Source organism: Ammospiza nelsoni, chromosome 7 (genome assembly GCF_027579445.1).
Source record: "Ammospiza nelsoni isolate bAmmNel1 chromosome 7, bAmmNel1.pri, whole genome shotgun sequence".
NCBI classification, from domain to species: domain Eukaryota; kingdom Metazoa; phylum Chordata; class Aves; order Passeriformes; family Passerellidae; genus Ammospiza; species Ammospiza nelsoni.
The window spans coordinates 13,477,407-13,492,880 of NC_080639.1; the positions used below are offsets into that span (position 1 = coordinate 13,477,407).

Sequence of the window (15,474 nt, forward strand, 5' to 3'; positions counted from 1 at the left end):
CCTAGCACATCCCAGCCCCGATCGGCTGTAAAGTGGAATCTGTGTCAGAAGCACATTTAATCCAGGGATTCTCTTCAGCTAATAACTGAGCTATCTATCAGAAGGACCAAAAATAATCCAGCCCAGACTGTCTGCCTCCCTAATTCAGCCAAGCTCAATTCATATGTGATACCACTACTTTTTCTAGGAGATTGAGTGTATACATACATACCTCTCTCTGTGTTTATACATGTAAAGGCAGATGTATCCTTTGGGTTTTGTAGTTCTCAGCTTTGCACCATTCACAGCCAATGAAGTTACACCATTTAAGCTGCTGCATATTCGTAGCTACGCCTTGTTCTTGAAAAGCAGAAATAATACAAAACAATTTCCCATTTCTAGTTACATTTTTGGTTTAAGGCACAAAATCAATCTGGGACTTCATATGAAACAAAATGTAATATTAAAATCCTTTCTTCTGAAATGTCCAAATACAACAAATGCTAATTCAAAGCAGTTATAGGGGGAAAAACATTCCCAAATCTGTTTTTCATGGTTACCACTCCCACAAAAGGCAAAATAAATCCTGAATTCAGATCTTCTGCAGATGAAAATTGCCATTGCTTTACTGCTTTACTCAGCTGTTCAGCATAGCCCCATTTTAAAGGGCAGTTCTGTTCCTACAGGCTTCAGTTAATTTTTTTTTACAAGAGATGCTTGCATCGAAAGGCTGCATCTAGTGCAAGATGAAGTGTTTGAATTCTGCCTTGTCCTTCATTATGCTCTTCACCTCTAGTTGTGTCTTCTCCCCTTTTAAGTTAGCTTTTTATAGCTTCCCTTTTATTCATATTATTGCTTATATTTCCTTCAATTATTCAGTATAATTTAAAAAATAAGATTAAGCCAACACTAAGTTTTGTAAACATTAAGTCCTCTCTCTATATTTTCTCATCACTATAGTTGCAATTTAACAGTAGTTTTAAATATCATCGTTCCAGAATTACCCTTTCCCCATCTCTGATAAAACTAGAAATAATTTTGAAAATACCAATTACTTTTACTTTAGTATGAAAACTGCTACATTGCAGCTGTTGTTCAACACAACAGTATTTTGGCATACGGGTTCTTTCCATTTAGATGCCAATATACAAGCCATGACCACTATTTCAAAATATGATAAGCATTATCTATGGAGTCTAACATAACTTAAGCTATTATAACATTCTGTAATCTACATTTCCCCTCAGTTTGTTTTTTTTTTTGAGTCAGTCCTGGCACCTACAGTACTCCAGTTACCCACCAGTGTTATTGGTATAAATGAAGTTAGCCCTGAACCACAGAACACACACACACTCACAGATTCCCTTCCCCAGGGAAATGCCTTCTCTGCAGCCTCTGAGGTGAAGTGCTCCAGCAGGTGTGATCAGGATCATGCTAAGGGACTGCAGGGGAACACCTTGTAATTAGTGCCAGGAGAGACAGCCCAGTGTGTCCTGCTCCGAGTGGGAAGCATGGAAGCGCTGAAGCTCTGCCTCAGAGGCAGCTCTGGCTCGGCACAGGCAGAACCAGGAGCCACAGCAGAGTTCCAAACCCCCTGGAGCAGCCACCCCAACACAGCCTGCGGGGTGAACTGCCCAGGAGCTTCCTGCAGTGGGAAGAGCTTGGCATTGGTGCCAGGAGTTCGCTTCTGAGGCAACAGCTCTGCATGCCAAGCCCTCTTTCCCAGGAAGGGACTGGACATCACCTGCTGCTGAGGAGGGGAGTGAGAGAGGAGCCTGGTGTTAACCAAGGCCAACCCAGCACATCTGTGTAAGAGCACCCTTCTTCATCAGCCCACAAGGGCTGACAGAGACAGCATCTGTCCTCAGGGTAAGCAAACTGAACATTGCACAGCATTTCATTCAGTGCCAAAATCTGAAGTGGTCAGTGCCTTTTATTTATTTCATAAACAGAAAGAAAGGTAAATGCCCGTATATTTACAATTCTAGTAAATAGGGAAGTCCATAACAGTGTGATTATTTCACAACAGCACATGAATACTGCATTCAGCAATGCTGTTCAACACAGATACCTCAAAACCGTTATCGCCAAACACACTATAGGTACCCATTATAAATACTAACATATTTCTATTTTCTTAAATAAACAAACATACAGCTTAATTCAGGAAGACCAAATGGTTCTGTGGTGCAATTCATTCCCTTTAAACATTTCTGCTGACAGACCAGGAATAATAAAAACAAACCCACTGCTTTGGAAGCCATGCAGTCCAGACTCTCACACTTGTTCTATGTAGATGCCATGCCTTTGTGCAGCACGGTTAATTTAAAAGGAGTAAATTATCTTTCTGTTAGAACAGGAAAGTATTTCTTCTTGGTAGGTACTTGACAAACCAAGTCTTTAACTTCACCACTTCACAGAAAGCTGGCTGCAGTCTTGATTCAGTTGAATCTTAGAACTGAGAGTTCAGAAGAAATAACTGAATATAATCTGTAGCAGCAAAACATAACCAAGTAATTTCTAAGGGCCATTTCAGGAAAGTGGTTATTAGTGAAGTTCCACTGAGCAAATTGTCCCACAGAGGCAGGTTGTAAATGATGGTCTAGGTAAGCTTTTCATGTTGAATCTGGTAGTAACATGCCTGAATTAAAACAAAGTTCAGATTAGCACAATTGCCAGTTCACAACAAAGCATCACACACAAAAAGGTTGAGTTTTTTCCCTATGCAAGAAAACGGAGGACAAGGCTCTCTACAAGCAGTGATGCTACAGTGGCACTCAACACATGAGAACCTTCTGATACAAGAGCTAGCAAAATGAGCAACAGGAGACTAAGTTACAAATTATATTCAACACCTAATCAAGCAAGATAGCATGATTTGGGACTCCATACTTTCACAGCTCCCACTATGCCTAGATGAAAGCATATTTTTGGTTACAAGTCTCTCTTTGCCCTTTGACAGAAGGACTCAAAAATAGAAAATATTTTACAGGACAAGGATGCAGGGATGAAGCATTTCAAAAGCACTCAGAGTGAAAAGCAAAGGTTTCCATCACCCTGACTGCATGTTGCGAGTTACTCACTTCTTAATGATGGCTCAAATATGCACTGGGTCAGGTCAGCCAGGATCAGAAACTTAATATAATGTCTCAGACAACATTTGCACTCATGGCAAATTAGATTCTACTTTGGCTTCCACCATGTAGGTTCCTTAGTAAATTTCAACCAATGCAAACCTTCCTTTTTTGCAACATTATGAAACTAATAGGTCTTTAAAAAAATCCTCTGGAACTCAACTTTTTTGAGTTTGCACAGACAGAAAATACAATCATGATCACCTAACACTTCAGTTTAAGATTTTTCCTTAAACTTGAGATTAACAGCCTCCCTCCAAAACAACACCACTAAAAGGCTCCACACTGCTGACTTGTCCCAAGATCCGCGTGATAAACCGTTTTGAGGTAGCAAAACAATGTATTTCTATTATGAATGTCTTAGTGTATAAGAGGATATTCTTCCAAACACATACTCTTCCTTTTCCCATACTTAAAAAGATAAGAATACTTAATAAAATGTGGAGAGTGACAGTGTGGGGTTTTTTCCCCCTAAAACTGCATTCTTGGAAAGTCTTGATGTAATGTTAGACTTAAACTTTAATGGAATGGCTAATCTCCAAAGAAGCACTTCATTTCAGTTTTTATAGGGAGAGTAAGGCTTGTTAAGTCGCAGGGGAATGACAAGTGAGCATTTAGAACATTCCAACAGTAACCAATATTACCTTTGAGCAATCCACATTTGCACATTACACCATTTTTCTTAGAGGTACCTGCAATTAGGAGGTTAGCCAAAACTTTACATTAAATTTCCTTGCCTATCCTAGTAAAAAATTTCAATTAAAGTCAAAGAAGTTATAGCCTAATGTTCATATAATTGTCCTAAGCTGATCTTCATTGCTAAAAGCTGATTATTTCCAAAGAAAGTCTTTAGTAACTCTGAATAATTTTCATACCTTCAAGGTAGTGAACATGATGCCTTGCTCCCCATGCTGGAGATAGGGATCCATCAGGTCCTCGATTAAGTGCACCTCAGACCCCAAATTCCTTATCCTGCCACATGTGAGAGTGGGAAAGTGAACATGGGAACACAAGTTGCCAGTATTATGTTTCTTAATTCTGAATTCAGGGCTTTTTCACAATAAAGACTGTTCAAGACTTTTTCAGACCAAAGCAAACAGTCAAATTGGAGAATTTATAGTTACAAAAAGCCAGTAAGTAATCCCATAACAAGCAGCAGGAGTGTTTAACACAGAAGTCCTTGTCCTGCCAATGCTCACTTATGACTGATGCCACCCTTGGTGCCTACCTGGCTCGTAGCACCACATAGAGAAAAACAGGAAATAAGTCATCCATGGACCACAGAAAATCTTCCTGAAGGGTCTCAAGTACACTCTGGGAGATCTCTTCAAAAGTCTGCTGGATCACCTTCAGCTTGTCAGCTGGGGTAAATGTGGTACTGTTTGGAGAGCAAAAGCAAACCAGGATAACAGTAAGCAGTGAGAGATCTGCATCTAAATTAGGAAGGGTTTGCTGGCCACCATGGCCCTCCCCATGCCCCTGGAGGTCAGTCAGACATTGACACTGCAGCAGCCAGGGCTGCCAAGGCTGCACAGGACCCAGGTTACAAGCACCACAGCAAGGCACACTACTGCAAGGCAGACTCTCGTCACACTTTTATGGTGTTTTAATATAGCAGTAAAAGGGGAAAAATTCCTTTCTAAAATATTCCTAATTTCTTAAATTCTTGCACAAAAGACACAGAAAAGCCTCCCATGCTCAGGTGACTTGCCCACAGCTGTTTGGAAATGCACATGTGTATTTGACAGACATCCTTATGCCCTTGATTCTAAATGGTGCCCTACAGACACCTTTCAGTTGTGTTCATGAAGCAACACTTCATTCCCCAGCAGGAGAATTTGCATCTTTACTCAGAACTGGAAAATGTCTTAGTGACTTCTCTTACAAAGGTGAACAAAAAAGAGTGACATGTAAAGGATCCCAGTCAAGTAAACCAGATACTACTGTGGCAGGGACAGTGAAACACTGAAAGACAGATTACAAAGAATTACCTGATTTGCTGTAAACATTCAACAGCAGAGGCAAAGCAGGCATCTTTTGTGTTTGATGATACCTGTGTAATCATGGTAAGATTTATCAGGCAGGTTCAGTACCCCCACTGTTCAGTGTTGAGCCTCTTTCAACAAGATAATGATTAAGAATGTAAACTATACATTTTTTCTAAGCAGAAAGTATATAATGATATAACTCTTAATTAGGCAGCTTGAAAATCTCTATGCTAGACATTCATTCTCACACTTTCATAACTGGAGACCAAGCAAAGGTCTCTTGATTTCATTGCCAAGTCTGTCAGTGAGTGACAAAGCTGGCCTGATGGCCACTGTAAGAAATCACAGAATGGCTGGGGCTGGAGGGGACCTCTGGAGATCAAGTCCAGTGTCCCTGCTAAGTCATTACTATAGTATTTAAATAGTAGGCAAACTTAAGGGAAATATAATAACATGGCATATCTTAAGCAAAGAGCCTGGCCAAAAATTCTTTGATCACTTTGATGATTTCAGTTTCTTGAAAGAACCACTGGGCAAAACACATAAACAAGGCCCAATGAACATACCTTTCTACTCTCTCCAAGGATGGACACAGTTCCTGGCCAAAACTTCCTGCAAGAAACATAGTCCACTGAGAAAACATAATCTTAACGTATTTTTCACATTACAGGAATGAAGTCATCGTGTTCTGAGACACAACAGCCCTTCCTCCAGGATCAGCTACACCTCACACAGGTACCCAGGAAAACTGCAATTTGAAATGTCTCTGATTTTGGAGCAACACCAATGTTTACCTCGTTCCCATCCCTTCCACTTCCCTGTTTTGGAAGAGGGAAGGTCTGATTCACTCTTAACCCTTCTAATTAGCTTGAAGACATGTCTAGATGCATTTAAATCAGAGAAAATACTTTAGATAGCTGGGGCTTTGTTTTAGTTGCTTTACTTAATGACATGCCATAACCTGTTGCAGTTTCTGTTTTGCTGTACTCACGCTTGCACTCCCAGGAAGCTGAGAAGAGCCAGATCAGTCTGTTTGTTTAGGCGCAAGACGCATTCCCAGTAAATGTCCTCCTCACGCTCGTTGTCCAAGGCATAAAGCATAAACAGAGGGGGATAGAGGCGTGGCAGTAACACAGGGAGCAGCAAGCCAAAACTGGTTACCACGTAGCTGCAACAAAAAACCAGAAGGGGTGGTTTGCAAAGGAAGACAAAAAACCTAGTTATCTATAAAAATTGAATGAAAATCATTGGAACAAATCTTTCATGTATCACGAGTCTATTCTATGAGGGATAAGAGTAAAGAAATAAGTACAAATCCATCAAATAGCAACTCTGATAAGATTATAAATTACCTCCAGTGCTCTTATCCAAAATGCTTTTCTGAAGCCCAGGCTCAAGCCTTAACTTGCTTACCCATAACAGACAAAAGCAAGTTTTGTTTTAAGTAAAGAACCACTGCACGGACAAGCGTGAATGCTTATTACAACCATAACATGGAATTTTGCTTATCAGAATTTGTCATCACAACCCAAGGGGAAGACAAACCACTGCTTAGATCCATCAGTTGAATATTGTTTATCTTTCTTCCCCCAAAGAAGAAAAAAAAAATGCAACAAATGCTTTGTTTTTCCTTTATGTACCCTGGCTCAGGAGATTCCGATCTGGAATCAGATTTCCCACTGCAAAATGATCGCCTTCCTTTTGACTCCGTCATCAGAAATGGAATTGTGCTGCCCTCTTCCGGGAGATCAGGAAACAAGAACCTAAAAGGCAAAACACGTAAACGCATTTGAGGTCACATCTACACGTTTCCACAGATCTCAGCACTAAGGCAAGACAGGAGAAAAAAAAGACAGCAAAAATAATATATGGTGGGCTAAGACAGCACAGGTAACACACAGAGTACCAGCTCCCTGGAGGAAAACTTAGGAATGCCAACCCCTCCCTTGACAAGGACACCTTTCCTACATTAACATTACTTTCCTCCAGACAAGGCTTCTAACTGTTAGTAATTTGGAGTATTTCTGCTTTCAGATTGGCAGGACACATTCTCAAGAAGCCAAGCCAGCTCTTCATAGGAAGATTGTTCATCCATTGGTAAGAACTTTATGGAATACACTGGGATTCCCTATCCTCACTAGTGTTCTATACCCTTTGAACACTGTCTTTGCACAGCCCTGATATCCACAGACACTAAACTGTAAATCCATATTCCAGGTGAGCTGCTTACAGCCACATTTTGAAATACAATGTAGGATGTAACACACTAGTTTAATTTTTCCATTTTTGACAAAATATTCAAGACTCCTTAAAAAGATAGGAAAATACAAACAACCCCCAAAATTAAGTTACAATGCCAGCACCTTTGAACTGTACAACACTAGGTAGCTTCAGGACATGGGGCAGCTTTCATGAATTCAGCAGCAGTTTGACTTGGAAATGAGTCTCATTACCTGACCAGCTGGAAGATGCGTTTGAGGTAGGACTTGATCTCCCTTACAGCCTCCTGCAGCAGTCGTCGATTGGCTCCTACACCAACATAGGTCATTCTGTAGACAGCCACCAGCGTTTCCACCAGCTTGCCCAAGGGATGCAGAGGAGTATCACAAGCCTGAGACAATGTATATTAATTGGCCAGTCAGATAGGTCAATGGCAAACAAGTTTAAAAAAATGGAATCCAAGACAGATGGGTGAAAGATCCAACAACAGGCTTACAAGAAAATATTACAAGTATCTAAAAAATGAGCTATATTTAACAAATTGCCATTTGAATTATAAAATTTCTGTGTCAGCTAAACACAATTTATAGGAGTCAAGACAGTACAAGAACTTGTGCTACTACTTGGACTAGTCATCTGCTCAGTACTCTTAAAATTGACATGCAAAAATTAGCAAGTATTTCAAGATGCTTTGCTGGGATCCAACATTAAAGAATGAAAACAGTAACTGAACAGAAAGTGACTTTAAGAGAGCATTCATTAGGTATTCAATTATTTTAGTCTTAGTTGTGGACTTCAATATAATAAGTGATGAGCAAACATGAACTATGGATTACAAGAGTGCAAATATGGAAGTAATTAGGAAAGCTATTACAAAGTGAGCTTGTCATGCCTTATTATGTGAGCATTTCAGTCACAATACCTTTATCAAATATTTTTTTATATTTTCATATTTTTCCAGGGTGAAGGCACCAATGTGTTGTGGAATGAACTCCAAGCTTTCCAGTGTCTGAGTATGTGAGCGGCTCAGTAATTCTGGGCTGCAGTTTAAAAAGACAGACATTGTACAGGTTGAGACACACAATGGGGAAAAACCCCTGACATTAACAACTCAACTAGTAATAACCATCAGCATGTCCCTGAAAGGGTTTGTAGTGCAGAGCAGTAAGGTTATGATTTCGTTTGGGATTTGCTGCTGTTTTAACTAAAACTTTACAGCCAGTTTCAAGTTTAGAGCTGAGTGCAATTGCAGTTTCTCTCTCCATCCTCTCTTGCTTGGTGACACATTCTCTAGGAGCCTACCTGTCTTTGTGCTGCCGTCGGTTGGTGGTCAGAGCCACCGCAATGTTGTCCCAAGCCTTCCATCTGTCCCCCTGGCCAGGGCTCTCACAGCCAAGCTGGTTCCAGCATTCTTCAAATACTGCCTTCCATTTCTCATCAGGGGACACTGCCAGGATCCCAAGTTTCCGCCTAATAAAATGACCAGTGGGTCTGTTAAAATCAAATAGCAATGAAACAACACATTCAGCTTGAAAACCACTCATGGCTAATGTCAATCTCATCTCTCACACTGTTTTACCAAAAGCTGAGAAACTTAACAGACTCTACTGTGAACCATGTTTTATCACTAAGAATAAAGTTAGAACCTACTACTAATACCTACATTAGAGGACAGCTATGAACCTTGTTAGTTTTACTCTTTCTTGCAGCCTTCCAGGAAATGGTACAACAAAGGTCTGGTGCTTATCTTTATCACTGGTATCCATTCAGAAGTCTCAGGACACATTTGTATAGCAAGGACACAGCATAAGTAAGTCCCAAGCATCTCTCTGTCCTGGAGTGTACAAGTAGCACAGCTACCCACATAAATACCAAGGATGGCTACACAGCTTCTGACCCTTAAGTAGCAGCTACAGATAATGCTGCAGAGCATGTTAGGGATGTGCTGATAGAGAGCAAAACCAGCTCAGGCATCCTTTCACTGCCAGACAAAGCTCAGGGATCATCTGTAGCCAGAAGAAAACCAAGAGCTCTTTGCACGTATAAAGATATTTCAGACATATAATGAATTTACGGCTTTGAAAAGCTTTCTCAAAACAAGTAAGTGCTGTCAGGGTTAACAGGTCTATCTTGAATTAAATGAAGTGTCAGAAATTGTCAAACCTCTCATTAATATTTCTTCCAGCATATTTGAGATGAGAACTAGCAACACAGGTAATTTCCCCATGCTGCCAGCTTCACAAAGCAGGAAAAGTAGGCTCTAAGCCTTTTCAGAAATTATACCAGAAGATTTTCAACTTGAAGACAGTCAGAAGAGGATAGATGAAACCCTTATTTCACAAGCAATCCTCAAAAATATGTATATACATTTATTCATAGACTCCCTCCTGGGGTAAAAAGCAGACAACTGTAAAGGCTGCAAGTGTTCAGTTCAGCAGGGAGGCCCTGCTTAACTTGCATGCTGTTGTAGGTGTCAGCACTGTCAAAAGAAATCACCAGTGAAAGCTTCAGGAAGCCAACTGACAAGTAATCTATGTAAAAATATTAGAGCTGTGTTTCCCATTTTAATCTGAAATTTCAGAGCACGTTTCCAAGACACTGAATCCCATACAGCAATTGCTAAACCATTACATGGTGCTACCACATACCAACATCTCACCATCAACTCTTTACTGTGCTTTCTTTTACTCAAAGATATATCAATTAGAACTTGAACATATTTTGATTTTTTTCCCCAGAAATAATTAAGCAAATTACCCCAAGGCATCTGCTATACAGAGAGGTTTACAGATACTTTTCAAAGTGGTCTTTGCCACGGTATTAAAATGCTTTTCTGCAAATCAGCAACCTTCTATTTTCTTACACACGGTTTGGAAGAAGTGGAGGATCTAGTCAACTCTGTCCAAATATATCCCTACTGGCATTATTAAATGACACAATTCATTAATTTGCTAACAAAGTAACTGGCAGAAGGCAGAGATATGTTATTAACTTAATTTAATGGAACTTAAGTCTTTCTCAGGAGCTCAGAAGTCAGCAGCAGCTGTGAACTCAGGTTCTATCAGTCAGCTCCAACATAAACAAAAAAAAAAATTAGACTGCTACAGCACAGCACAGTAGCAGCACATCAGCTGTCCTGTAATTTCATGCCATTATTTGCATATTCAAGTAGTAATTAAAGCAAGAATAACTGTAACAGTATGTTTATCTTATTTCTTTAGCAGCAAGAACGAGGAAAAATGTTTTCAAAACCTCACTGTTTCTTTGGAAGAAGTATTTTTGACCGGTCTTTGAGAAAAGACAATCTTTCTGTTCCTAAGTAATACTGAACCACATTTATTATTTAAAATAATAATTATTTATTATTCAACACTCACAGTGCTTTAGGCTTGTCCTTCTCATTCTCATACAAACTAGGTTTGAAGTAGGTTCCTGTGATTTTTATTCCAGATCCCCACTCTCCACTGAAGAGACCTTCAATATAATCTCCATTTGGCAAGGTCAGTGTTCCCTTGAGAAAAGATAATAAAACATTTAACTAAAATCCATTGGGAACCAAATGACAACCTTTTTATTTTCTTAGATGGTTAACAGTTTACAAGTGACAACTGCAATACAGACCTTTCCACTCAGAGTCCAGTTATCTGAAAATTCCCCCTCATAGACTGTATCATCCTCAGAAAGCAGAATTCCAGTCCCCTACAAAAAGAATCAAAGAACACAAAGCAGTAATTATAACAGAAGGGCAGACCACAGATGTAAAGATGCACTTTAGAAAACCTGTTTTTAATTCTTAGCAAATAGTAATTTCTAAGCTCTTTCTGAAGTAGTCCTAGGTTAGAGCAGGGACAATAAAGGCAATTCTAAAAGCATGGGCAATAGAAGATCAGAAGAGCAGAAAGTTTCCACAACCTAACACACACTCATCTGCCTCAGAAAGCTGCCACACTTAGAGGAGAAGTCCCTAAGCCCAGGGTCTGGTGTCCAACTCACCATCATTTTGTTGCTGCTGAAGGCTCCTTCGTAATACAGTCCAAACTGAGTAACCACAACACCATTGCCTTGGCAAACATCATCTTGCCACATTCCCATATACTTTTCTCCTCTGAAGAAAAATGAAGTGGGAAAAACAGAGCCTAAATAGTACATCTCTAGTCTTTCTTTGGCTTTACAGCCACAATGACCATTAAAGAAATCATCAGAAGAGAGTCACAGAGCACTTGCTTTGGGTCTGTCAGTTGAGGTTCACCAGACTATTTTTGGTACAAATAAATTAGAGTGAACTTTCTTTCCCAATTCACATTCCAAATTGGCCATATCCAAGCAAGCTGATGAGCTGAAACAGTGCTGCAGCCCTGTTAAGCCCACTGCACGCCCCAAGGAACTTGAGCAGCTTGTTTTGCCAAAGTTTTTATTTCTTTTACCTAAAGTCTGATGGCTCAAACTGAAGAGAATAAAAAAATCAAAAGAAACCAAGCTATTCTTCTTGGGGAATAGGAGGGAGACCTAGAAAGTCATACATGACATTTTTGAAATATTAAGAGTACAAATATTGTGAAGAAACACATCATATTGTGCCAAGTTTCTATATAACAGCCTAACAAAGGTCACAACATTAAAAAAATTATTATACAATTAAAGATTGCTTACAAATAAACATCAGCCTCTTTCAGACTATTTAAAATACTATTTTTTTCTTTATATAAGTGCATAGATGTCAGGCTAGAGTTGTTTGAAACTTAGTGCAAGTCTCAAATATTTCCAAACAACCTATTTTTCCAGTTCTGGAAGAGAATGTGACATTTTCCCCATGCAATTAATAAAATATTAACTTCTTAAGGCCTTTTTTTCTGCTTTTAGAGGGAAACTAGTAATTGATTTGATACAATTCTGCTTGTTACCAAGCATTTTCCTTGAAATGTACCCAGGAAAAACTATGTTTATAGTAAAGAGAGTAAGTCCAACCATTAAACTAAGCTCAGGGGTGTTTCCCAGCTGACTGGCCCCATAGGGTGGCAGGAAGCTTCTCTGATGATTCATCCTGCCAGCTACAGAGGCCTCTGCTGGGTGAAGGGCCCTTGGAGAGAGATTCTGCATGCTCAGTTACTGGGATGGAAACTCAAAGTCCCACTTGTTCAAATAACTGTTTTGCAAAAATGACAGCAGGCAATAGTGTCTGCAGCTATTCCTTTTTAGTCTGGGCTGCAGAATAAGTGCAGAAAACAAATCCTGAGGACACAAAGACACACAGATTACCTCCCCAACACCAGAAGCAAAACTACATCAGGGCAGCTCACTCATGTTTGAGTAGTGCTGGAGTGAAAAGCAAATGCCACACTCCTCCTTCACCATGAATTAACATTGCATTTACAAATTCTGGAGGTGAGAGGATTTGCAAGAAAAGCTGGTATCTATTTGTCCCAGGAAGATAAATGACTAAAGAAAGTATGCAGACACGTCTTGGCACTACAGAGTAAGAACATAGGAAGGAACATAGGAAGGTAGGAAATACCTAGAGATATTACAACAGCTTTGTTTCAGAAAAACATCTCCCCTTTACACTCCAGACTTTTGCCTGCTTGGCTTTTCAAGTGGGCATTCAGTTAACCAACAACAGTTCCTTGGGCATTCACCAAAAGCTCTTTCCAGAAAAAACAACCATTAAATTGGTGACAGAAAGACAGATTATATTGATGTGTGCTCAGGGTTCATTTACTGCACGTATTTAGTGCAAGTCTGTCTCTGAGACCATCATTTCAGTCATCTGCCCTGAGAGGAAGCATCTTCCCTCCACTGCACTGGGAGAATAAGCCAATGGAAAATCTGAGCATGAGTTGAAATTCGTGAGCACCATTATCTGCCACTGAACAACCCAGTCTCATAGGTCTGAGATGAAAGAATACTCCTCACATGAATTTTTAACACTTTCAGCACATGCACCACACAACACCTCAATAAAACACCATACTCAGAGCTAGTTTTCAGGCAGGAGTATGACAGAAAACAAGACAAAAAAACAGTGCAATCCCTCCACCACTCACTCCAGAAGCAGCACTAAAAGGCAGTTTCTAGACTCATTTCTTTATACCATCAACCCAGAAAGCCCAGCAATTAAGAAGAAAGAAAAAGACATGCAGTATTCCTGGTACTCACAAATCACATCCTTGCCTATTCTTTTTGCAATTGCAAAATTGCATACCTGAGTTTTAAGGACTGTGGAAGCATTACCTTGTGATATCATCAAAAACTCCATAACCACTCTTCTTGTCCATTATCCACTGTCCAATGAACATACTGGGGGAAGAAGAGGTCAGCTTCCCACTGCGCAGCAGCCCGTGCCCGTGCCGCATGTTATCCTGGAAACACCCTTCATACACCTCACCCGTGGCATAGCTGCAACAGCAACACAGGAACAGCTCAGAGTCCTTCATCTGCTGCTCTCCTGGGGGGCTGGTTTGGGAGCTTCTGATTGATTCGTTTTGCTGGGTGCTTCCCCCAAACAGATAAGCCCTCTCTTTTTCCTTCTAGGAATTGCATTACAACCACACCAAACAGCAACTACAGTTAAAGTATGTTTGGGATAAAAGCGATCCTTTAATACAAGTCTTTGGATGCTTTATTGTTTTAAAGCCACTCTCTGCCCTGCAAGCAAGGCCATTGGAGGTGATACTTATCTCTCAGAGCAAAGAATCCTCTCTTATTGCCAGGTGGCAGCAACATTAGAGCAGACATTAACAACTGACCACTGTACAAGTTGCATTGTGAGCAAAGCAGAAAATAAGCTACACTAACTACAACCACAAGTCTGCAACGTAGGAAAGCTACACACAGAGCCTTGGTCAGAGCATCAGCCCTGCTCTCCTGCAGCCATGCAGTGCCAGCAACACAAGTGCCACAAGTTACCTGTACACTCCGTGCCCACACATTTTGCCTTCCTTCCAGTATCCCACGTAATGGTCCTCTTTATTCAGTGCTTTGTTGGGCACTCTGTATTCCCCATACCTGCCAGGGCAGAGATGGAACACAAGCAGCTGTAACACCAGCACATTTCATTAACAGAGCAGACACACAAAACAGAGCAATTCTAAAATCAGAATGCTCTCTCTCATTTTTGTGCATCTTTAACTACAGCAGTCACAGATAAGAGTTTTTATAAGAGAAAGTAAGAATTCAGCATCACTAGATGGTCAATTTAGTCCATACTGCTCTCTCCTGTTTGATTGTGACATTATAAATACTGCTCTCACAGCCACAATGCAGTGTTTTTCTCAGGCCATGAGTCTTTTCAAATCATACGACTGCTTCTACCTTTATTATTTTCTTCAGCTCTTGATAATTCAAGTACACTCTATTCCAGGGAAAGATAAGGGCATGTAATGCTACAGAAAAGATTTTTTCAAAAGATGCTAGCTTCCAGTAATGCTCAGTGACAAAGAATTATTCACAGTTTCAGTATGCCTGAAAAGAATGAGATACACAACTGTATTTATTGATTTTCATCTCCTGAGGAGATTAAAATCCAGTTCTGAAGGTTCTCTTCAGAACATGTCCTCCCAACATGACACTGCTGTTAACTGCTGGGACTATAACATGCATGCTGAAATACAAGTATACACATTTGATATTTTCAGCAATTACAGCTAAATACTAATCCATTTCTTTCTGGCTGGGACTTGTTTGCAGTATTTCCATCTCCAACAACCCTAAAATCTCCAGGATTAGTTACTTAGTTACAAATGACCAAAGCTCTAATCTTGTTTTATAGTTTGACATTACGCCAATAGCCAAGAGGAATTTTAAAAAGCTGTCTGCGGTCAGACCCCATTTCAATTCCCCTCCAACCCAGTATTTTGAAAATACATCTCAAAGTCAATAAGACTTCTCACATATTTTTATCCTGCCCAATACAAGCATGTCTGCTCACAAGATGCAGATAAAAATGCCTTTGGAAATAAATTAATATCTCAGCCTCAACGGTGTTATAAGCAGATTCTTGGCAATGCAGTCCACAGATTAATTCAAAACTAATTGAATTAATTCAAAGCTAATAATAAAAGTAATATATTGAGTTATTTTCAAGTGGTTTTCCTTGTTTCAGACCTTCCATTCAGCCTACTTTCAGTCTCCTCTGTACTAGTTATCTTCATCATCAA

At 40.0% G+C, this 15,474-nt stretch overlaps 1 protein-coding gene across 2 annotated transcripts in view; it reads right to left on the bottom strand.

Moving 5' to 3' along the window:
- Positions 1–1,874: 1,874 nt before the first annotated feature.
- The window catches only part of ALS2 (alsin Rho guanine nucleotide exchange factor ALS2), a 36,848-nt gene continuing 23,248 nt past the window's right edge, over positions 1,875–15,474 (bottom strand). Inside the window, exons 20-34 of one of the 2 annotated variants that reach the window (XM_059476111.1) lie at positions 14,225–14,323; positions 13,550–13,714; positions 11,315–11,426; positions 10,943–11,020; positions 10,699–10,832; positions 8,624–8,791; positions 8,244–8,361; positions 7,555–7,712; positions 6,742–6,864; positions 6,093–6,269; positions 5,668–5,713; positions 5,105–5,166; positions 4,342–4,491; positions 3,989–4,085; positions 1,875–2,620 (exon numbers count right to left, since the gene is read on the bottom strand). In XM_059476111.1, coding sequence (XP_059332094.1) covers positions 2,582–2,620; positions 3,989–4,085; positions 4,342–4,491; positions 5,105–5,166; positions 5,668–5,713; positions 6,093–6,269; positions 6,742–6,864; positions 7,555–7,712; positions 8,244–8,361; positions 8,624–8,791; positions 10,699–10,832; positions 10,943–11,020; positions 11,315–11,426; positions 13,550–13,714; positions 14,225–14,323 — 1,726 coding nt within the window. In that variant the 3' untranslated portion in view covers positions 1,875–2,581. Of the gene's footprint in view, positions 2,621–3,988; positions 4,086–4,341; positions 4,492–5,104; positions 5,167–5,667; positions 5,714–6,092; positions 6,270–6,741; positions 6,865–7,554; positions 7,713–8,243; positions 8,362–8,623; positions 8,813–10,698; positions 10,833–10,942; positions 11,021–11,314; positions 11,427–13,549; positions 13,715–14,224; positions 14,324–15,474 lie in introns of both variants that reach the window. The other variant, XM_059476110.1, reaches the window with a different exon arrangement.